The following is a 23886-nucleotide window of genomic DNA, read 5'->3' as shown; positions in this document are numbered from 1 at the left end:
ATATTACAAATAAATTGATTTTTAATTTATCAATATAAATATGAGAATATATTGTTATATGATTTTTAAAAAATAATATAAATTTAATTATTAAAATATTGATGATTTATATTATTATTAATAAAATTGTTTTGTGTCAAAGGGGCATGTAGAATTCAATATTCATGACTTTTGGACTTTGGTGTCACTTTTTTTGATCTCCTACCTTTCTTGAATGTTTCTAATATACTCTTATTTTGTCTCTCTTTCTTATTCTTCTTCTCTCACATTTATTATTTTTAATTTTCTAAATTCAAAGAAAAGAAAATTCCAACACCCAACGACCACCGTCCACCGCCATAGGACAGAATCATACAGTTAGCATACAGAATGCTTGGGTGGCGGGAAACCCTAATTGTAGCTATAGTTTCCGGAATCCTAATTATAGCCGTCGTTATACTACTAATCCGACGATGTTTCTTTACAGGGAAGAAAATTACTGTTTCAAATCATCATCATCATCATCATCAAGACACAAGGACGAACTCGATACAAACTGAATCAATCATCAAAAAACGCCCAAATTACCAATTATTCGGGAGAGGTTTATCCACAAAATCAATTTTCAATTGGACTGATCATCCAGCGTTGATTAGAGACGCTGTTGAAAATGGATGGTCTAGATTTGCTTTTACTACCTATGCACCATATCCGACCATGAAATCGTCTTTGTTCAGTAGTTTACGTGTAACAGGGGATAATTATACGCAGAATAGAGAAATTCACAATGAAGTAGAGGAGAGTTGGGAAATAGGTACGGATTCAGTAGATTTCATGCAAAAATTACACTTCAAAATCAATAGTAGAATAATTCCTTCAAATTATTCGGTTGCGCAATCGACGATCCGAATGGGTTTACCTTTACCCGGGCCGCCAGTAGTGGATTCGTTTCCTCAAGAAGCGTATTTTGAGATTATGGTGGTGAATACTAGTGAAGAAAGTGGAAGAAAAAGTGATGGACATGGGGAGAAGGCGAAGTTGTTGTTTAAGCAGAGTAATTCTTCTTCTGTTGTAACTTCGAGGGTTAATGGCGGTGAAGGTTTTTTCCATGTTAGTAGTAGTCGTGGGTCTCCCTTGTTGGAAGAGCTGAAGATTAGTAGAAGAGGTGATGCTGGACCCGGATCCGGAGCCGGACCCGGACCCGGACCCGGACCTGGTATCAAGATGTCTATTGGGTTTACGGTTGGTGGGTATGTGACGAATAGGATTCCTGGAACTTATCCTGGTTCCATTGGTTTCAATTCTGATGGCTCTGTTTTTCTTGCTGGTAAATTCTTTTTATTCTTCTTTTCAATTTTTTAATTAGCGAAATATTATATGCCTCCCAATTTAGAATACATGATTATAAATCCCTAATTTCAACTTATTTTTCATTCTAAACTATGATAAAATAATCCATTGTATAAGGTTAGCTTTTTGGTCTTTATATGTTTGACCGTAGACGATTAAAGGATGTTATGCATTCTTCTTTTGGTTTGGTGAATGACTTAAATGAACGGATTCTATAATTAGCTAAAAAGTTGGATTTAAAATCAAAAAGCTACTTATAGTTTGTTTTATTGAGTTTTAGCCTAAGGGTTTTTGGCTATTATTTTCTAATAAAAGATCAAAAATCAACATTTAGTTTTTACTATAACATATGGCTTAAATGGTTGGCTTAATAGCTAGTAAATTAACTAATATTTCAAATCGTTAAATTATGTAACATGGAGTTTACTATTGCATGAGTTAATGTTTGAAAATGTATATAAATCATGCTAACTTCAGCTTATATCAGCAAGTAACTTGATGTTCAGGTCACCAATAGTTTAAAGTCTTTTGAATGAAAATTAAGTTTATACCCATCTCAGTAAATACAATACTTAAAGTTTAACTTGATAAACTATTTTTAGCCAAAAATCGACCTGTTGCGTGCAGTTTTTTTAAAATAAAATTTTTAAATTTTTATAACACGATTTGAAATATAGACAAAAAGATATATTTCATGTTAAGTAAGTTTACCATTTTAAGGTCGATATATAAATAAAACTATTAATAAAAAAACGAGAGAAGCAGGAGGACAAAAACACCAAGAGGTAATCTAAGAGGACATCAGTAGTCTGAAACATAGATATGACGCCTCCAACTACCCCTTATCCTAGTCAGACCTTCAGAGAGGTTTAACTCATGCAAGTCAACTCTTATTTGCTCATCCCAAGTTCTCCTGGGTCTTCCTCGACTCCTCTTAGCATTATAGTAGAGGGTAAGAGGAGTCGAGGAAGACCTAGGAGAACTTGGGATGAGCAAATAAGAGTTGACATGCATGAGTTAAACCTTTCTGAGGGCCTAACTAGGGATAGAGATAGTCGGAGTTGCCATATCCATGTTTTAGACTATTGATGTCCTCTTAGATTACCTCTTGGTGTTTTTGCCCTCCTGCTTCTCACGTTTCTTTATTATTAGTTTTTTGTTTTCCTTTTGTAGTTGGTTCTACTTATTTATTTTATTTATAGGCTTTTAATTTATCTTTCCTGTATAGTTACGTTTCTTTATTTTCTCGAGTCGGGGGATTCCTTTGGCCGCGCTCTTCTTTGTGGGTATGAGTTGCCGCCGTCCTTCCTTCCCCGGACTCTGTCCATAGTTTTTCTATGAGCGGGATACAGTGGGTAGGATGATGATGATGATATAAAAATATATTATTATACTATGAATTTGGTGAGATGGTCGAAACTTTTAAAAGTGAAATTTCTTTCTTAATATTATACTCCAAGTTAAGCAAGTAAAAGTTTTTTAGATTTGTTTGAAAATATTAAAACTAAACTCATCAACTTTTATTTTAAAAGGTTTTGTGTTAAACTACCATGTTTGTATCTTTGATCAACTCTAACTAACTCTAATTTCACCTTATTAGTATAATTACCACAAGAACAAATGACTTATAACTCAAAAATCAGTTAAAAGTACCTAACTTTGACAATAGGTCTAGACTTTACCTCCACCAATCCTAGATTAAAGTTTTTTATTAGGTATAACTAAAAATCACCACCTTCTGTGATAGGTTTACTTTGTTTTGGATTTGTTTCTTTATCTCAATTATTTTCTATAATTTTTCATTTGGTAGCACTACTATTTGAATTAGAATGTTGGACTTTTAGAATCTATCATTCTAGAAATATGGGAGTATCGGAATGCAAAATTGCGAATTTTTCGATAGATGAGTGAGCAGATCTCAAGGGATAGAATTCGAAAGAAAGATAAAGTAACGGTTTAGGAGTTGGAACACGGGTTTCGGCCAATTGGTAAGAAAGATAAGAAGATGGAGCTTGGAAGACTTAAAAAGAGGGTGAGGAAGATCGAAGATGAATTGAAGGACATGAGTGAAAAATGATAAAATGATCTAAACTTACAAATTAAAATGGTGAATAATCAAAATAAATGAAAAGAAGAATCCATTTGGACGACTATTAAAACTGATATATTAATTTATGTAGCCGACCCAAATCTTATGCATATAGTTGGCCGAGCCTGCTCCACAAAAAATTTTGGGTCATTATATAAAACCAAATATCGTATAATTTTAATGATAGATAAATGTGGTAAAGTGTAAGAGTTTAATTTTTAATGTAGAGGTTGAGAATTAAAATTTCCTCTATAATTTTTTTGCTTAGATAATAATCTTGGCCCCCTTTAACTTTCAATCCAATCTGCCACTAGCTACAAGTTGTAACTTGTGACGTTTTAAAAATAGTTACCTGCACGGTTGCACCATTAAATTCTATAGAACAGTTACTTTATCGAACGATGATATTTTTTTGAAGTAGTATTAGCCTCATTAAACTATTAAAAACTACTTAAATTGCTAAGCCAACCTAATATATTTAAGACGTTAGGGTGTTTGACGATTGTTTTTTTTTTTTTTTTGATTTTTGGCTTTTTAATTGGTAAAATTACAAAAAAGGGTTTGAAAATGAATTTAACTAGCTTTTAAGCCAAAATCTTTTACATTGGAAGCAAAATCAAATTCTACAAATACACGGCAGCAAAATCATTGGAACAAACTGAGTATACCTTACCTTACTATATGTCTATAGGTGTTCAAAACAGATCCGATAACTCGATTTTTACCTGACTTGTAACCAAATCCTACTTGACCCGACTTCAAAATGAATTTACAATTATGTAAAAATCAATGTGGTCACAAAACACGAATTTAAACCGACCTAAAACATGTGACCCTGAATGGATTCGATAACCCGAATAAACACCTCTATATGTCTATATTCCACATTTAACTCCATGTTTGGTAAATGTTTCAGGTATGAAACTAGTATTCGAATCAGAAAAGGAAGACTGGGCCAAAACAGGAAAGGTAATTGGGTGTGGATTTGATCCCAAGAAAAAGAAGGTATACTTCACAGTTAACTCAGAACTAATACATGTCATACACTGCAAATCAGAGGATTTTGGGATGCCCTTATACCCAATTCTTGCAACAAACATAGACATTACTATACTTATTAACTTAGGCCAATCCAGGTTCTCTTATTCCCCATCTAATGCCCACAGGACTCCTAATCCGTGCTTTATAGGCCCTCTCGTGAATGCTCATGCTAGCGCAACTTCGCCCACCTTAGGCCGTGAAGACAGCCAAGAGCTGTTCTCGATGGGTCGAATCGATGCTGAATGGCTCAGTCATAGTTCTACGGTTCGTAGTACTGTTAGCAATGGTAGTGACTTTTTCATTCTTAACACTAGGAGTAATCACAACAAGGTGGGTGAATATGAGGAGGAAAATGAGTCTGAATTCTTTGAAATTGTTTTGGATAGTACTTGACTTGTGTGACGGGCGGGTGGATTTAACAGTTTTTGGTATGTTTGAGTCCATATTTTTGTCGGGTTTATTTTTGTTTGGACTCGACTTGACCAACAGATGATCGATTGTACAAGGTTAGATGGTATAGTGAAGTGACTTTGTATGAAGTGGATGTTGGAAGAGAGGGAAAAATTAGGAGGAAGCTTTTTATTTCCTCTGGAATTACATGTGTTATTTTTCTAATAGTGTATATTACAATAAGGAGTGTAGGGGATAACATGTAGTATCTTATGAGGGTGAGAGGGACTGTCATCCTAACCTTGTAAAGAATTTTAAAAATTTAGGAGTATTTATGCATGGTGAAAATAAACTTGATTATATGTATAATTTGATAGTACATAGTTATTAGTTATTTTGTTTTAAAAATACCTATTGAAATCATTTATATAAATACTGGTAAATTGCTGATTTTCCAAGCTGAAACTATTTAATAAATAATATTACTATTTTTGGGTGGGATTTAAATAGTATTTCCTTAGTCTATCAAAAAACTATCACATTGAAAACCACAATGTAACAATATAAACTAATAAATTAACTCTAATGATCGTCTTTATGAATTTTTCTCTTCAACCTTTCGATTTATAACCGTTTCAACCTATAATTTTAAATTTTCACTTATACCTTTTCGACTCTCGATAATATTTAATTTTTATCACTTTATTTTAAAGTTCTAATTTTATCCTGTTTTAAAGGATGAATAAACCAAAAGCTAAGTCACATAATTTAAACTAAAATGACACATTGTCTTCTTTTCCTTTGAGGCTAATGTAATGGGAAAAGAAGAAAGAAAAGATCATATCTTTCATCAGTTCATATTTACAACTTACAACAATAACATAAGATTATCCGAAAGTCAAAGTGGATCCTACCTAGACATAAATAAATATACAAATTTTAAGAAGTTAGATTCATGATCTTGCCTCAACCCTCAAAGGAGAATATGAATGAGATGTTGGTTTGTACAGTTAAAGCTCGAGAGACTTAAAAAGAAGTCGAGAAAGATCGAAAATGACTTGAAGAACAAAAACGGAAAGGTGTATGATGGATCTAGACATACAAATCGTAATGGTAGAAAATCAGAATAAATGGAGAAGAAAAATCATATAAACAACCATTAGAAATAATATATTGATTTGTGTAGTCGACTTCAATTTTTTGAAATTAAGACATTTGCTCATTATTGTTGTTGAGATTCATGATCTGACTAATCCTTCTGGGTGCAATGGGAAAAGCTGCAATGTTTTATTGCTTTCCTCATCTTTGTTATCCTTTTTCTGCTTCTCTTCTTCTTCTGAACAATCAAATGTCCAGCTCCTAAATTTTCTTTTGTATGGACTTATGTTTTGCCCCATTGATTCTTCCTGTAAAACATTTAAAGTAATTTAAATATTACTTATATGTGAGAACTTTTTAAAAAATATAGCCGTTAGGCTTTTAGAGGGTGATTTAGCAATAGAAATGATATAAATGCAGTAATTGTTCGTAATATAGGTTTATAGCACGTTGGCTAACTTGGATTTAATTTTGATCTATAAGGTTTTTTTTTTTTTTTTTTTTTAAAAAAAAAAAAAAACCTAAGTGGCATTCAAGGGAGAAAACAAGAAAAATCTATCTAAGAATTAAATTAGTCAAAAGCTTAAGCTAACAATTAAGATCTTAATATATATTAATTAGATTTGAATTTGTGATATTTCGTTAGGTTAGCTTTTGATATTAGGTCAAGGAAATAACTCAATTAAAAGCCTAAGTTAATGTTTAATGACCCTTAACGTATTATATACTTTGTCATATGTTATTTGATGTTTGAATACTTTTGTTATTGCATTATAATATTAAACAAGAAAATAATGTATGTGAAATTGTAATGGAATCAGCTCAATAAAAAACTCAAACTAATCATTGTAGCCTTATAATATATTATACACAAATTCTCGTGTGAGACGCTCTCCATACATGGGTTGAATTACCCAACTAATACAATTATTAGTAGATGAGTTTCCTGTTGTAAGGTCATTTGACCGAGGGACGCTCTCTCATAAGAGTAGCTCTATGTTATATACTCCATCATACCCTCTCAAATGAGAGCTTTTGAGGCTCGAAGTATGGATGCAACATTATATTAACATTGATATCATATCCATTAATAAAGCGCGTCTCTCGGTGAGACCATTTCATATAAGAATTTATGCTATATTAAAAGCTTAAGCTAGTAGTTGTATCTCAACTATATGTTACACGCTCTATCAGAAAATGTAAACCCATACTTCGATTCGGTGTTATGAGCAAACTAAAGACAAAAGAAAAGACGGTATAAATAGACAGATAGACAGATTGATCGATAGATAGATAGAATTGTTTTACGTACCAGGCCGAGGACGGTACGTTTTTGCTTTTGTCTTAGACGAGCTTTGTGGTTTTGAAACCAATAAAACACATTCTTGCCTTCAATCTTGCCGTACTTTCTTAGGTGCTCAGTTATGTGCTCTATTTGTTGGGCATTTGGTGTCCTCATTCCTTCGGTATACAACATCTCTAACATCTCGATTTGTTCCTGAGTCGGGTTCCATCGTGTCCCTCCTACATGGGTTTCGACCTGATCGTTCCATAACACCATACTGTATCAAATCTTTTGAATTTGCTACATAACGATTACAACCAAAACTCAATCAAAAATGTATGACTTCTTTGTTACTACTTGATTATTAGTAAGGTCGTTGCATATGCACATTTAAGACCTAATCGGCACAAGACTGGCCGATGTGGGGTAACTTTTTATTGTCTAAATAGTTGTTAGTTGTAGATGGTTGTAGACTTGTAGTTGTATATAATAAATAAATATCTAGATAAAATCTCTAAACACTAATTTTGATTTTCGAATACGACATAAACTCAAACATCTAGTTTGTTGAATAATGATATATTTTGTTTTAAATTAGTGTTATAATATTATTAAACCACTAACAACCACATAAATTGTTGTATCGAACACACCCTTAATCCAAAAAGTTTACCTGTTGAAAAGTTGACTCAGTCGATGGAACAAGCTTTTGCGAAGCAGTGCTCGAGGGCTTAATGAAGCTTTTGAGATCAAAGGTGACGTTAGTGTTGGTGGCATCAAGTTTGGGTGCAAGAGGGCGAAAGCGCTTGCACCCAAGCGTAAGGACAGCTTGGGATTCATGCATGGTTTGATGATTATTATCCCAAAACCCACATGAGAAAGGGGGTACCTTCATGCTACTACTACACATGTTGTATGAATGAAGATAGTTAAGGGCAACCCCTTTAATTTATAGAGATATGATGAGTAATGATAAGCACTACAATCCTAACTAAAAAAAATCCCTTATGTGAAAAGATATAATAAAGTATATAATATATAATATGAGAATTTAATTATTAATTATTTATTTTTTAAAATTATATTATTAATAAAATGAAAATAAATCAAATAAAGATCACACTTGAGTATATTTTAACTTATAAAATGAAAATAAAATACAAAATAAAACAATTGATAAACAGCTGTTAAATAACAAATGAGACATTTGATATAAATAGGTTTGTGTATGATTTCAAAACCCAAAATTCAAAAAAGTAAAGACATTTATAAGAGGAACATAGTCTCCTACTTAAAAAGACAAAAGAGAGGGCGTGGAATTGAGGAAAAGAGGATGAAAGAAGATTGAGAATACAATGATATGAGTAATAAAGTGAATGAGAAAAGAAAGTGGAAAATGTGGTGGTGTTAGGAACAACCAAGACCAAATCATCAAGTGAAGTTGACTTACTAAAAAGAATTCAAGGAATCAAGAACAAAGGGAGGGAAAATAAAAAAAGAAATAAATGAAATAGTAACCATTAATTTTGCAACAATAAGATTTATATGAAGTATTTCTTTTATTATATTGTAGGTTGAAGAAGGATATAATTAAATGAGTATTTATGATAAAATGTATAATTATTTTTTTAAAAAAATATAACAAATAAAGTGGGAGCGACTAAATATAACAAATTGATAATCTAGCAATTTCGGGGTTGATACAAGTTTGTTACTATATTTTTATCATTGGACACGGGTTTTCATTTTTATTATTTCATCTTTTAGTCAATTACTTTTTCTGTTGTTCCACACTATTTTTTCGTTTATATATTTTAAAATTTTTTTAAAATTTATTTAATATAAACTAAAAAATATATTTATAACAAATCTTTATATGAAGTATTGATTTTGCAACAACTTCGATTTGAATGAAGAATTAAGAAGTTGTTTGGTTTTAAATACTATTTTTTTCAATAATAACTAATTCAACATTTCTATTACTAAATAAATATTTTTGAGAGATTATGGTAAAAAAAAAATTATTTCAATAAAATGGACTAAAATGATAAGGCTAATTGGGGTTAAGTAATTGAGAATGAGATGGGATATGAGTATGAGCCATGAGGGTGTGTGTAAATTGGATGGTATTGGTAGTGTTGTTGAGAGGTCTAATCTAATATAAAGAAGTGGGACGTTTTTTTGTTGCTTTCATCATTATTTTGTGTTTTATGTGTTTGCTTTTCGGTGCCATTTCTTTGCCCCTCATTTTTGTAGGCCTTCCCAATTTACTTTATTAATAATATGAATCAACATATTTTAACCCTTTTTTCTAAATAATTTTTCATGAAGAAGGTGATAATTCAACGCAAATAATTATATGAGACGATTTTACTATGAAACGCGTTTTATATATAGATTAAATAGTTCATCTAATGTATATTATGAGAATATATGCTCCTTGTTTAAGATGGTCTTGACGAGAGACGGTCTTTCACAAGAGTGGCTCATAATCCAATTACACACATCTTATTCTTTATTTAAATTTTATAAACATGATTCTAGTAATTGGCCGATATAAAGAATCACAATATTCTCTACTTATTGGTTGATGTATGATGACGGTATAAAAGTGATTTTTCAGCTAAGATTATAATTGTATTATAATTAACTAAAATAAATTTTTTTGTCATGAAACATATGACTAATTGATCTTTTCTACATTTTTATAATTTTGAAACTTGAAAATAAGAAGTATTCTAAATAAAATAAAACTTATTTACAATAGATGGTTCGTGCTCATATCAACATAAAAGTTAGAGATAATCGATAACAAACATAAATTTGAGAGATCGTCGATAACATAACATAAATCGAAAGCAACAAACTCAACTCTTCTCAATGCTACATACATGTACGCATTCTTAAAATAAGCCGCTACAATTTTACAAGACTTGAATCGCACATTTCTACTCTTGACTAAATACTCGAAGACTAACGTCATCGCCTCTAAATAGCATCCGTACTCACAACACGAAGTTACAGCGATTACAAGACAATGCGATACATACAAAGCTTGATTTAAACATCACTTTCACAAGCATTTTCAGCCTACAATAGATATAAACGGCAACAATCGACGAATGAGAGTTTCGTCGATATTCCACCAAGGCAACAATTGAAATACGCGCCATGCTTTCCTGTGAGATGGACTCCAAAAAAATCTGAACATCCAACATCCAAATGAGTTGAGAGTCGCTACTATAACCGAAAAGAGAATCGATTATGTATCACATATACTCACCTTTAATAGATAGACGCATCGTACCATTATGATGATGCAGTAAAATTTTCCTTACAGAATCTTAATATACGAGTAATATGTTACGAACCGTCTAGTGTTGTTTACAGGGGTCTAATACAGCCATGCCGTGAATGGGTCACAAATGTAGATTTCGGTAGAATTTCGATCTCAGATGCTCAATGTTGACGTAATAGCACTAATGTTTCGGGTTGAAACACAATAACTTTGATTTCCTTCAAAAAAACTTCAATAGTGATTATCAATAGCATTTCACGTGATGGTTATTGCAATACCATCGGTTCTCAAACGAGATCATCCAACTCTAAATAATCTCCTTCGAGGATACCAGCTAAATGTTGAGTGGTGAAAGAGTTCACCAATAAGTCGGAGCTCCCAGCACGCCCTTCTGATTTTACCTATTATTACATGTAGAAGAATAAGAAGTTTGTGAAAGCAAGTGAATATTATGATTTAAAGATATTGAATTGAATACGAGTATACGACATGACCCATTAATTTTGAGCCTTGATAATCCTCGAATAAACAGAAACTATTTAAACCCACGAAAATGAAATAAATCTACTAGAGGGGACTTTCTATGGGATAAAAATTGGTTGTGAAAGAGTACAATACCACAACGACGACATGAACATCGAAGAGAGGAAGTGTTGGATGCCATGAACACACACCATAAAATCACATTACAACCCATAGTTACATGAAACGTGGAACGTAGCCACGTTCCACGTTCCGCGATCCGGGAACGTCCATCTCCAATCAAGATGACGTCCCAATATGGAAGACCTCTTAAAAAGGTATTTTTGCCTTCATTTACAAGAAAAAAAAAGGAAGTTAAAACCTAGAAAACTAAAGAAAATCCACTTAAAAACAATTTCTAAAAGCAAAAAAATCAATTTAATTTAATTTTATTTCCAAATATATTTTTTTATACCCAATCGTTCCCGAATCAATCTAGACAACATTCCTTGTTCTCGTTCCCATTCCCCGTTTTGAATAGAATGTCATCCCAGGGAACAGTGTTACAACCCTCTAATGCATTTGCAAATGTTCAAGATTCGGCAACAAGTAGAGAGGTTCAAAACAGACCCGATGACTCGATATTTACCTGACCTTGGAACTGAACCCGACTTCAAAATGAATTTAAAATAATGTAAAAATCAACGTGGGCACAAGATCCGATTCTAAACCGACTCGAAACACCTGCCCTGAAAGACTCGATGACACCTCTAGCAACAAGTGAATTTACTTATCAGACTTCACGTTAGCGTACAAAGTACCTTCAACTAGTAGAATTCTGTTTAGCGAAGTAGATAGTGTGCTTTCTTTTCTGGCTTTCTCCTGTCTACGGGCAAAGGGGCAAGACCATGGAGGCATGACACTCCGGAGCTGAGATATGTGGACGTGGAAACTACAAAGAGTAGTTAAGGATCGGGAATAAAAATCTCGGACATTGGAAGAGGATCGGGTCCAAAAAAACCACTAATACTGAAACAATATCACTGTTTTAGAATAACGACTAAGACTTTCATTTTTCATAATCAACAACAAAACATTTCGGGAAACTAAGCATGATAACATTCGTACATATCAACATATGATTCGTACCAGCTTCAAAAACAATAAGAAATTGCATTCAAGGAAACGAGAAATCACCAGATTGGCGGGCGCTGTATCTTTGATCGGTATTGATGGCTGACCTGCAATCTTACCGTTAAGATAGTCACAACAAAGTGTTTTACCTTCATCCAGAGCAGATCTAGTGATTCCATCATGCTGAATACTGATATGACGTACAGTTGCAATGCTTTCTTCAGCACAAGAACTTAACGCGTGCTCTGAAACGCTATTTCGGCCACGAGATTTGACAAACACTCGGCATACAACAAACGAGGCCTGGAAATATATTAACAAGTTGTCAAGTAAACCATCAACAAAAAGGAAGCTTGTTTCAAATCTCCATTAATTGCACACATCAAATACCAAAAAATAAGATAAAGTTAAGTACACTCTTGTCACCGAAACAACATAAGCAACCTTACACTAGTTATCAAAGAGGAACATAATCAGTGAAGCTAGCTTGCTGGATCAAGCAACAAATTCGGTCGGGTGAAGCCTTCAAGTTCGAGACATAGTACCTCTGTCCTAGCAAAGAAAAGCGATAATGATTGATATATACTAGTTACTCTTTTAAGTGTCGCAACTGGAGGTAGTATGTACTTAACGGTGTATAAATTTGGATTGCAATGACAGGAGAAAATTAAAAGAAAAGAGAGCTTCGGTTTCTTCGTTTTGCCTCCAAGTTTTTCCAAACATCTAAATAAATTTGGTTCAAACAAAAGGAAAAGAAATAAATCACCCTCCTTCTCTTTCACTAAATCTACATCCAAACAAAAAAAAAGATGTAACACCTACTCGTACTCAATCTCTTCCTCTTCAATACCCGATTTACTTTACAACTTAAGAACTACAAGATTGGTTTACCCGAAATATCAATGCAAGAGAGAAAATCCAAAAAAGTAGCGAAGTTACACTTAAAAAAGTAAAGTTGCATCAGTGCCTTCATTCCAATTCTGCTTCAAATCTCTCCTAGATTTACTTTCTATCTATCCATAATTCTCATCTCCCCATCCCCCACCCCGTTTTTTGAACATTCCAATTAAAAGATGAAACTCTCAGCCAGCTATACAACATGTAATGGCAACAAATTTTCATAAAATCAATTAACAATACATGACAACTTCTTTTACCATCATAGAACTAACATTGCCTTCTTTTACTATAAATATTCTTCTAGCCAGAGACCGGAGGAAACAAAATGCAGCTATGTACTCAAAGATCACAAAATTGTTGAATACGATAAACCAGTGAACAATATAAACATACACACGAGTATAATTCTATAAACAATTGGGCCAATCCTCTAATCAAAGATCACAAAATCATTGAATCAAATAAAGCATTGAACAGCATAGAAATGCATATAAAGAATTGGGCAAATTCTCTAATCAAAGATCACAAAATCATCAAATCAAATAACCATTGAATACCATATATATACAAATAAACAATTGGGTAAATCCCAAAAGAATGCATAACCTTCGTTTACTATCACAAAGAGTGATCATTTATAATTGTAGCAACATAACACCTGCTTTCAGACTTCTATCATCATAAAACTACCATTGCCTTTTTTCAGTACCATAAAGATTGATCTTTTATATACTTTTAGCTATAAAAAAGGACAAAATGTTAAATTAGGCCGTACTTATTGTGAATGTCAGCATATTAATTGAAAAACACAATGTGCACACCATTTTTAATTTGTGGATGTGTGATAAATCATCCCAACACAAAACACATGCAAGTCTCTGCTCAAAGATCATAAATCATTAAATCCAATAAACCAGTAAACAGCATAAACATACATATAAACAATTGGGTAAATTCTCTACTCAAAAACCACATTTTTATTGAATCAAATAAGCCATTGAACTAAGTAGAAATACAAATAAACATTTGGGTAAATCCCTGATCAAGTATAAACAATTAGACCCAAAAACAGAATCTAAAAGTAAAATGCAATTACTAAAAAATTAAAACAAATCAAAATGGAAAAATTACCTTAAGATTATCAATGAGCGCATACTCATACATAACCCAATCAGTCCTAACATCACTTTTGCCATTAAATTTCTCCAAATAGAAATTAAAAGATTTCCTCCTACCCAAAATAACTTTCCCACCATTACCCATTACATCCCTAACCTTACCCTTCATCTTCCAAAACCCAAATCCAGCTCTTCTCCTACTTTCCCTACTTTCACCACCATTAACCCTTTCAGTAAAACAATACCAATGGCGCTTTCTCCCCTTATACCCAAACCTAAAACAAGTAACTTCAGGAAGGTCAAATGGGTTAAAATCATAAAGATTAATCTCCTTAATTACTTCATAAAAATTGGGTTTTGAAGAAGAAGATAATCCCAATTGAGGATTGTTGTTCTTACTGGGTAAATAGTAGTCAAGAAGCTGCTCCTCAGAAGGGTAAAATCGACAACCAGGAGGTAACGACGTCGTATTTGGGTCTTCCATTCATTGGGGGACTTGCAGTTTGTGGTGTAAGGAGGGTTTTTCTTGAGGAGCAGGTAGAAGGAAAAGAGAAACAACAAGAGTATTTCTCTTGTATTTATAGAGGAAAATCTGAAAGAAGCGTAAGTATGAAGCTTTTCCGTTGCTGTCAATATCATAGAGTTTTTCTCTAGACTTTTTGATTTCCCTCTCGTTGACCTTAGTCTTCAAGTCGAGATTAGACACGCAACGTGATTTATTGTTACACACATACATAACACTTGTTAAAATGGTCTGACAGGTTTTGAGTCGGATAATTTTTAGTCGGATTAATTTTGGGTTGGATTAGGTTAGATTGGGTCGTTTTTGTTAGAATTGGTTCAATAAAAAAATTTTATCTTTATTTTTTATCTTGACATAAATATAGGGTAATTTTATTTGATTTTATAAATATAACTTAATTGAAAAGGTCAATATGTTGCATTTAAGGTTTAAACAATTGAATTAAATACAAAAGCTGATTAGAAATAGTGGTCTTGTCTAAAAAATAATAATATGTTGAAATCTTACAAATTTAGAAAAATTGATCAATATGATTACTTTTGACCTAATTTTTTCAGATATATTCAATTCGAGTAATTTTCGGATCACAAGTTAAAAATATTGGGTTATGATTATGGCTCACTAATTTCAAGTTCAATTGTAAAGGTGGAATTAAAATTTGACAAATATGATGATCACTACCCAACCTAATATTATGAGCTCATTCACCCAATAATATAATGAACACACAAACAAAAAATTCAATGATATTGGGTTTAAGTTTGATAAGTCTAAGTATTTATGATGATTTTCTTCTTGAAATTCAATTTAAGTTTGATTTTATGTTGGGTTCGGTTTAAAAGCGTAATCATTCATCTCTAACTACAGTTATTAAATTAATGATAAATCAGATAGGAGGAAAGAGAAAAGTTTCATTGGTCATACACAAATTACATTGTGGTGTTGTCAAAAAATGATCCACCACCACCCATGTCAACCAGTTTTTTAAAGTTTGGGTTCCATTACTATACATGATCTTAGTCCGGCTACTGTAACTCTCAACCAAATGTTCAAAATTTGAAAAAAATAAGATTATTTAACAACTTTATTTCAAAAACAAGCTTCGTGAAAACTTTATTCTAAAAATAAGCGTCCGTACATTCAAACTTAGGCTTGGTGTAATGTCGCTGTTACTAACAGCGAAAAAAAAAATAAAAAAAAATTAGTAAAGCCTCAAGTTGCTGTTAGTAACAGCAACTTTATCTCGTAGGTTGGAATGAGAAAGTAACTAAAATGACAAAGAAGAAGGAGAACTGGAAACTTAAAACGCATTAACAGCGACTTGAGGCTTTACTATTTTTTTTTTTATTTCGCTGTTAGTAACAGCGACATTACACCAAGCCTAGGTTTGGATGTACAGACGCTTATTTTGGAAATAAAGTTTTCACGAAGCTTATTTTTAAAATAAAGTTATTAAATAATCTTATTTTTTTTCAAATTTTCACCAAATGCATTCCCAAAATATATGCAGTCATTTCTTCATGGCTACATCTCATATAAATTTTAAAACTAGTCACAAATTATAGACTATAACAATGATAAAATATACTCCCTTCTATTTATTGATTTAGGGACATTTTCTTATTGCGTTAATTCATTGATTATGTCTTATTTTTATTTTTATCATTATTTTTTACCCTTTTACCCTTACTACAACAACATAACAATACATAAATATCAATATCCTTTATGAAAAAAAAGAGTTTTCCACTAACTCATAAGTGGTCCTCCACTTCTCCTTGGTTTTGGTGCAAAACCTAAATGTCCCTTCATCTATAAATATAGGGAGTATAATCTTATTGGACAATTTACATTTTTTTACTCACAAAATTTGAAATGTGTGGTTAGGGAGAAAAAATGGTTCTTTGAAGATGAATAGATTATGCATAAATATACTAATGATCAAGTGAATGGATATTGGAGAAGAGACTTAGCTTTCTCTTTCAAAGGCACTATGATATTGCCAGCATTTTTCAGATCTGTCCTTTTAACTTTGTTACAATTTTCTTTTATGAAAATATTTCTTCTAATTTCATTTAGGTTTTTTTACACATTTTAATTCTTCTTTAATATCATCCAATCAATTCAAAGGGTTTCTTAATCTTTTGTGCAAATTATCACAGAAATATTCTTAATGCCATGATAGATTGATAGGGATTCTTGATGTCTCCATTAGCAAAAGACTGCCAAGATATGAATAGTGCTTCATAGAAAGTGATGATGGATTATTACTTAATATAGCAAGCAGAAAGAGAATAGGCCAACTCTTAAATCAAATGGGAAATAGGGCAACTCAAAAACTGATCTTAGTGCCAAAAATAGATCGTAAACAATCGAGTATCGCAAGTGCCCAAACAAACAATATTCCGAAACAGTCTCCGTAACAGAATTTCAGAACCCAAAATTTTGTCAAGTTGACGTTTATAAAAGTATATAAAGTCTAAACTACTCGTTTAAGTTTTTGACTTATCCAATGAGATAGTGCGCAGACCGAACGAGGTTCATCTCAAGATATTGATACTAATTATCGTCAAGAGACAATGAAGCCAACTGATCAACGTTGCTGCCTTGTTGCTGAGAAACATCTCTCAGAATTTCCATAGCTTCAGAAACTTTAGCCTTCAACGCGTCTGGCGACTCCAGCAAATGCAAAACCTCGGTTTGGTCCATCTCCAGCAGCATACCAGTTACCTTGGCAGCATTATCATGCTCAAGGGCATCTACCAACGGGTACAAGCTCTCTCCGAGCATCTAAAAAATGAAGGGAACGATTTCAATGTCATTAACAAGCTCAAATAGACCAGACAGTGGAATCGGATGAAGACAACGATTTAGATTGACAAGTAATGTACCGTTCTCTGATGCTCAGGAGATGCATTTGCCAAGGCAGTTGCCAATGCAGTGATAGGAACAGGCTGAGCGATACTTCCCATGTCATATCCAGGCAGCATAGGCCCAGCCATTGGAACATCAGGCATGTTCCGCCCATGTGGGTAACGGAAGAAACGTCCTCTCGGAACCATCTGCATCACACAACTCCTTAAATAATGTACCAGATTAAAACAATATCAAGCAGCAAATTTAAGAAAATATTAATAAACCTGTTGTGGCATCATGGGCACAGGTTGCTGATTTTGCAGAGCAGGACCTGAACCACGTCTTCCCCTTGGACGCTGACCCTGTTGCCCCTGCACAAATGGCGCAAAGAAGTTGGGCATTGGACCTGCTCCAGGTCTCATTCCAGGTACAAGCTGCTGTTGATAGCCAAATCCAGCCTATAACAAAAGTTTAGTTTTGCCATATCATTGTTATAAACCATGATAAATCTTCATAGATCAGCAGTTACATTGTGTGCTGCATTTGCCATATGATAGGCAAGCAGGCCAAAATTACTGATCTTGTGATAAGAGGAACCAAGAATAGCGGAAAAGGTAGAGAAACCAAGCAAAGGCTTGATAAATAAATAATGAAACAGAGCTCTAAGGTCTTTACTTGTGGAGGAATCATAGGTGGTGCTTGGCCATAAAACATCTGTTGTCCAAGGCCAGGTGCTCCTGGAGGATACATTGGCATTCGGGAACCAAGAGTAGGCACCATGGAAATTGGCCTATTTGGTGAAAATTGAGCCTGCAAGATAGAAGCAACAAATAATGAAGCAAAGTAATTCAAATTACCTCAATGACACACAAAAATCAGTTCTCTACTCTTGCTACAGCTCCAGAAATCTAAACTACAACAAGAATATAGGTACAAGAACCCTCTTTTAAAGGGTCCTAAAATTGAAATTCGAAAAAGACAAATGGAAACTGCTTTAGAAGAAATTAAGTCACTTCAATCTTAAGAACAAAAAAATTAATGGAAGTATTATCCAATGTGTTACATATCCAGAAATATGTTTAATTAATTCTGTACAAAACATACTTAAAGCATAAATAAAAACAGAATATGTCCCATGTTTGATATAGCTTGTATACAAAGTAATACTTCCTCTGTTCCTTAAAGTTGTTCTCATTTATCATTTATTGTTCCCTTAAAGAATCTTTCTGTTTATATCACAAATTTTGACATAATTAATTATTTTCGTTCAATTTTAATATTTTAATAATACTTATATCCCCACATATTTTTCACTAACTTCATTTTAACATTTTTATATTGCTTATGGTCCCCACATGTTTCCCACTAACATTATTTAAACACTTTTAATAATTATGGTCCCCATATTTTTTCCACTAACTTTATTTTAATATTTTTTAAGGCATATAGTCCCATCTTTCTCCTTTAAATTATTTATTTATTATTCAATAAATTAATATATACATCATCTAAAAGATTTATTTTTCTTAATTCCAATGAATTCTCCTTGTGAGAACAACTTTAAAGAACGGAGGGACTAGAATACATACAAATGCATCAAAATGTCCATGGACCTCATTTAAGAACACTTGAGAGAACAGTGTTTGTCCAAATCACAGAACTAAGATAGAATGGAACAATTCGAGAAAACTAGGTGATCAAGGATTTAACAGTTTACCTGCAAGCGAGCTCTTCTATCTTCTTTCCGTTGTGCAAGGGCAACATACAAGGGTTTACTGACAATAATTTTTCCATTCATCTCGCCTAGCTGAGATAAAAAGTACAACATAAATGCTTAATGTTTGCTACACAAGCCTAAATGAACTGCAAGAAAACACACTTACAGCTCGAGAAGCCTCTTCAGGGCTTGAGAATGCTACAAAGCCAGAACCCTTGCTAATCCCACTAGTAGCACGCATCACCTGCAGTCAACCACATAAAGTTTAAAGGCTACATTTTATCATGGAGTTACATTTCTACGCTAGTCATGTTGAAAGCTTAGAAACCTTGCAAGAGGTAATTTTTCCAAACTCTGCAAACAGCTCCTTAAGTTTTTCATCATCAAAACTGTCATCCAAGTTCTTGATGTACAAATTAGCACCCTGATACTTTTCAGCAGCTTCCTTCATGCTTTGCTCAAATTTTTCCTTCAGTTCCTGCTCTCTTTCAGCCTTCTTCTGGGCTTTACCCACATACCACTCTTTTTCATCAAACTTCTTACCATTTAATGACTCGACTGCTTTAGCAGCATCATCCGAATTTTCATAGTTAACAAACCCAAAACATTTTGATTTCCCATCTGCGTCCCTCATCACCACAGCACTAGTAATAGATCCATATTCACCAAAAACCTTTAGCAATTCATCATCAGTAGTTGACTCAGATAAATTTTTCACATAAACATTGTTAAATCTTGTGCTCGTACTAATATCCCTCTCCTGCTTACGGACAAATGGCCCAACATAAACTGGTTTATCATTCATCAGCATTCCGTTTAGCTTTTCAATAGCTTTCTGAGCAGCATCTTCCGTATCAAACTGAACAAATCCAAATCCCTTGGACTGGCCATTAGCATCAGTAGCAACCTTGCATGAAAGGATGTTCCCAAAGGTAAAAAATGTATCATGCAGAGCTTTGTGGTCAATGGATTTGTCCAAATTCTGCAAAAGAAGCGATAAAATTGAAGTCTTTAGAGTAGTGGCAATAGTTAAGCTATCTAATGGAAAGAACCGTTAAATGGATCTAAAAAGGTAGTAATACATATAACAAAACAAATCCAACAATTGAAATGACAGATATAAAAAAAATTGAATGAAGAGTTCAAAAAAATTAAGTTCTGAAATAGGTTTTTAAAGTGAAACACTACTTTTCTCAGATAACCGAAAACAGCAATAATAAACCAACTGCAACAGAATTTGATAGATTACCTTAATAAAAATATTTCCAGACCCATTTTTGCGGATAGTAGGATCTCGTTGTGAGTACATGAGTCTTATAGGCTTTCCATTCAAGGGAGTGAAGTTCAAGACATCCAGTGCCCTTGCAGCTACGAGTGAGGTGAAAGTTATATTAAAACAACAAATAAAAACATACTGAAGTTAATAATTTTGACAACATGCCCAACAAACCTTTTTCAATCTAGTAAAACAATAATCACAATTTAGTATTTACATATGGCAATGTTGGGAAAGACATAAAGGCATACTCGTCTTGTAAAAATATATCTCAATAGGACTTTTAACAGAGATCTGCTACTTGTAATTGAGAAACAGAGGGCTATTATAAGAAAACAGCGAATTTAAATGGTATATATAGAACATAACTATCTCCCAATCAATATCTAAGCTTTTGTAAATGAATTCATACCATAGTTGCTTAAAACACACAATTTGCTTGATAATTAAAGTATGTATTAATAATCTAATGGGTGAAGATCTAGTACAAGAACCTTTGAAGCAACCAAAGAAGACTTCAGGGCTTGCATGAAACATTTTGAATAGGTAGTATCACAAAGATACAGCATAATTCAAACTCAAGAACAAACATTAATGAAAAAAAATTGAATAATGCGATCTATGCCCAAGAAAAAAAACTTTCAAAAAATTCAAAGTCAACGAGTTATCAACCAACTGCGTTGAGTTCCATAAGTTAACAAGATACAGAACAGCATTTCAGATAAAAGGCATGACAAAAAGAAAAATTAAATAAACAAAGTACTACAATGATAGCAGGCTAGTACTGCAATTATATATCACTCATATTTAACGAATGCAATAATCCTTTTAAATGCAATGATTCAAATCCACTAGGAACATAGAAAGCCACTATAATAACCACTCTTAGATCAGCATATTGCAGGAGAGACAATTAAGAGTACAAAAACCAACAGAGATCTTTGCACAATCAGCGTGTCATAAGGAAATAGATAGTTTATCCCCAAATTAAATAATTTCCAAAAAACAGGAAAGTTTTGACAGCTACCTGGGTCTTTTACAATGAAATTAACGAACAGCAACAAAGATATAATTTTAAAACATATGGAAATTAACAAGAGGGCTGGAAAAACCAAAGATGGGGAGCAGGGAAGGAAATTATGAAGAATTTAGATTCACGGTTTTAGATGGTAAAAAATCAAAACGAACAACGAGAATTATGTTGATGAATGTTCCGACAGAAATATTGGATTATACATATAAATGCAATTTTTTGGACTAAGACTTTAGCATTGTTCGAGATGGTAAATTGATGATGGCAACTCAGTCCGAATTCAACCCCACTCCGACTCTATCTTTAAAAAACAAGTCGATTCAAATCCAAGGAAATGTCATCATTCCCATCCAATTCCGACTCTGAATCGAAGTGAGATCTCATAAAAAATATGACCATTCAAAACAACTCCGACTCCAATCCAGCCCCACAACCCATCATCCAGTTTTGATTTTGCATTCATCATTGGTGGTATGGACCCCGTCATAGAAGGCTTTTCACCGAGACACAACACCGTTATTTGAAAGACATTATGGCTGTGAGTTTGCGCATCGTTATAAATTAGAATTTAAGCAAATTGTAGGCTATTTGAACTATTAAATTGATTTGGTTGTATCATTTTTCTTTGTTAAAGTAGAATTTGGGTAAATTTTTAGCATATTCAAATGACATTTACGACGTCATTGTTGTGATTTTTGATATGGTGAAAAGAATTGATTATTACAAAAATCATAATCCAAACCCATCAAAAACGATCTGAAGCGTTGCATGCATTTATCTCCAAAATGCAAATCATGCTGGTATCATAGACAAATATATAAATCCCACTACTACAAAAAAAAATCATGAAATTAAGTTATAATCAAAACATTCAAATAAACAGACAAAAACAAGCAGTAATCAAAACGTACTAAACAATCAAATAAAAATAAAGTAACATCAATCATCAATTATAAAAATAAAGTAATTAACAAACCATCCTGAGGATTGCTGAAGTTGACATAACCATATCCAAGAGATCGATGAGTACTCAAATCCCTGCAAACCCTAACGGAAAGAACCTGCCCAATTTGAAGAAACAAATCATACAGTTGCGTGTCATTCACATTGCAGTCAAGGTCACCAACATAAAGCGACGTCATAACAAACGCCCCTGTATCATTTCCACCATTAGAATCCGCTGAAAATCCATTCGGACCTGAAACTGGAATCGGATTCTGAACCTGAGCCATAACTAACAACAACAAGAATCCAAGAATGCCTTAACTAACTTTTTGGGTAAAATTCTCTCTCCTACAACAAATGAGATTAGAAAAACGAAATACAACGACACTCAAACGACATCTACAACAATAAACCGTAGATAGAGATGAAGTATTTCTTGAGATTTTGCGAATTTGATTTATGGAAGGGGAGAATGAAAAACGAAGGATAAATCGTCGGAAAAAACCGAGTACGGAGAAATGGAAAAAGCGTCGAAATATTTTTCGCGTTTTTTGAGAGGCAGAGAGACGGGACTGCACTACAACTAGGAAATGAATAACTGAATGTTATACTCTTCCCTTACTAGTGGTCACTCGTTATCATCATTTACTATTTTAGTCTATTTTCTATTCCTTCTATTTTTAGATAATGATTGGTTGACTTTTATACTTTTATTTAGGAAAATTTGTGAATATTATTGTTGGTACCTACCAGTCGCTATACTTATTTTTTTTCTCATTATATTTTTTTATTTATTTATTCCTAATCCTCTTTGGTAACAGATATTTATGTTAATTGATTGAAATGTGGAAGGGGTGTTGCCAACAACAAATATACAAAGGTTGGATTATTTAAAAATAATTAATAGTAGAAATCATTCACAACAAATGGCCAATAAATGGGAATATTTTAGACAAATTTTACTAAAATATATTCAACTATTACTTGTGCATTTCACTTTTTATGCAATCTAATTTGTTATTTTGAACAATATTAAACTATGAAGATCTAAAAATTATAAGAAATTAATATTATTAAAATATGCGATTAGAAAATATCTATTTGACTATATTTTTTTTTACATATTAGCTGTAATATATAAAATAAGCTTGAAGGATAAATAGTGTCAATTTGTATAATGTAGCAAGTATTTCAGAACGGAAGAAGTTTTTAACTTTGTATATCCAAGTATTGGAATACTTAACCTTGAACACAATAAACATTGTTTTCAATCTTTCTTTTTTTTTGTGCATTTTGAGTTAATAAGCAATAGTTTGGATGTACAAGGTTAAGTATCTCAATACTTAGGGGTATATAAGGTTAAATGATAGGAATAATTAGAGTAATGTGAGC

General features: G+C 32.8%; 4 protein-coding genes across 9 annotated transcripts; 1 reads left to right on the top strand and 3 right to left on the bottom strand.

The window, feature by feature from the left end:
• Positions 1–157: 157 nt before the first annotated feature.
• Positions 158–5566, top strand: LOC130810618 (uncharacterized). Its single transcript, XM_057676750.1, has 2 exons — positions 158–1306; positions 4335–5566. Exons 1-2 carry the CDS (start codon positions 370–372, stop codon positions 4850–4852), a joined length of 1455 nt encoding a protein of 484 aa, XP_057532733.1. The 5' UTR covers positions 158–369; the 3' UTR covers positions 4853–5566.
• Positions 5567–5677: 111 nt separating this feature from the next.
• LOC130810619 (WUSCHEL-related homeobox 4-like) lies at positions 5678–8196 on the bottom strand. The gene is made up of 3 exons (XM_057676751.1): positions 7906–8196; positions 7260–7487; positions 5678–6255 (listed from the first exon to the last, which is right to left on the bottom strand). Exons 1-3 carry the CDS (start codon positions 8140–8142, stop codon positions 6088–6090), a joined length of 633 nt encoding a protein of 210 aa, XP_057532734.1. The 5' UTR covers positions 8143–8196; the 3' UTR covers positions 5678–6087.
• A 1831-nt stretch (positions 8197–10027) lies between these two features.
• Positions 10028–14737, bottom strand: LOC130810983 (NAC domain-containing protein 72-like). Of its 6 annotated transcripts, none has more exons than XR_009041077.1 (4): positions 14158–14736; positions 12190–12429; positions 11814–11944; positions 10028–10931 (listed from the first exon to the last, which is right to left on the bottom strand). XR_009041077.1 is itself a non-coding variant. In XM_057677103.1 (3 exons), exons 1-3 carry the CDS (start codon positions 14626–14628, stop codon positions 10818–10820), a joined length of 825 nt encoding a protein of 274 aa, XP_057533086.1. In that variant the 5' UTR covers positions 14629–14736; the 3' UTR covers positions 10028–10817. The 6 variants fall into 6 exon arrangements, 2 of the variants coding, with proteins under 2 accessions (XP_057533086.1, XP_057533087.1); XR_009041076.1 differs by lacking the exon at positions 11814–11944 and having other exon boundaries at positions 10028–10435; positions 10516–10931; XR_009041079.1 differs by lacking the exon at positions 10028–10931 and adding an exon at positions 10939–11340 and having other exon boundaries at positions 14158–14737.
• A 2255-nt stretch (positions 14738–16992) lies between these two features.
• LOC130809916 (polyadenylate-binding protein 2-like) lies at positions 16993–23083 on the bottom strand. The gene is made up of 9 exons (XM_057675774.1): positions 22526–23083; positions 20490–20608; positions 19569–20222; positions 19407–19484; positions 19241–19330; positions 18199–18333; positions 17808–17981; positions 17559–17729; positions 16993–17457 (listed from the first exon to the last, which is right to left on the bottom strand). Exons 1-9 carry the CDS (start codon positions 22779–22781, stop codon positions 17227–17229), a joined length of 1908 nt encoding a protein of 635 aa, XP_057531757.1. The 5' UTR covers positions 22782–23083; the 3' UTR covers positions 16993–17226.
• Positions 23084–23886: the final 803 nt, after the last annotated feature.

Source organism: Amaranthus tricolor, chromosome 4, assembly GCF_026212465.1.
Source record: "Amaranthus tricolor cultivar Red isolate AtriRed21 chromosome 4, ASM2621246v1, whole genome shotgun sequence".
Classification (NCBI taxonomy): Eukaryota; Viridiplantae; Streptophyta; class Magnoliopsida; order Caryophyllales; family Amaranthaceae; genus Amaranthus; species Amaranthus tricolor.
The sequence above is the reverse complement of the archived record's forward strand: the minus strand, read 5'-3'. Positions and strand labels throughout refer to the sequence as shown.

What these genes read in the sequence shown, in the direction of transcription:
- LOC130810983 (XM_057677103.1), bottom strand. Translation starts at nt 14,628, where the DNA reads ATGGAAGACCCAAATACGACGTCGTTACCTCCTGGTTGTCGATTTTAC. An exon ending in CGCTCATTGATAATCTTAAG is followed by an intron (nt 12,430 to 14,157) that starts GTAATTTTTCCA and finishes ATATATTTCCAG; the next exon opens with GCCTCGTTTGTTGTATGCCG. An exon ending in ATACAGCGCCCGCCAATCTG is followed by an intron (nt 10,932 to 12,189) that starts GTGATTTCTCGT and finishes ATGTAATAATAG; the next exon opens with GTAAAATCAGAAGGGCGTGC.
- LOC130810619 (XM_057676751.1), bottom strand. Translation starts at nt 8,142, where the DNA reads ATGTGTAGTAGTAGCATGAAGGTACCCCCTTTCTCATGTGGGTTTTGG. An exon ending in CTGAGTCAACTTTTCAACAG is followed by an intron (nt 7,488 to 7,905) that starts GTAAACTTTTTG and finishes TGGAACGATCAG; the next exon opens with GTCGAAACCCATGTAGGAGG. An exon ending in AACGTACCGTCCTCGGCCTG is followed by an intron (nt 6,256 to 7,259) that starts GTACGTAAAACA and finishes AATGTTTTACAG; the next exon opens with GAAGAATCAATGGGGCAAAA.
- LOC130809916 (XM_057675774.1), bottom strand. Translation starts at nt 22,781, where the DNA reads ATGGCTCAGGTTCAGAATCCGATTCCAGTTTCAGGTCCGAATGGATTT. An exon ending in CACCTATGATTCCTCCACAA is followed by an intron (nt 17,982 to 18,198) that starts GTAAAGACCTTA and finishes CTTTTGTTATAG; the next exon opens with GCTGGATTTGGCTATCAACA. An exon ending in TGCCCATGATGCCACAACAG is followed by an intron (nt 17,730 to 17,807) that starts GTTTATTAATAT and finishes TGTGTGATGCAG; the next exon opens with ATGGTTCCGAGAGGACGTTT.
- LOC130810618 (XM_057676750.1), top strand. Translation starts at nt 370, where the DNA reads ATGCTTGGGTGGCGGGAAACCCTAATTGTAGCTATAGTTTCCGGAATC. An exon ending in TGGCTCTGTTTTTCTTGCTG is followed by an intron (nt 1,307 to 4,334) that starts GTAAATTCTTTT and finishes TAAATGTTTCAG; the next exon opens with GTATGAAACTAGTATTCGAA.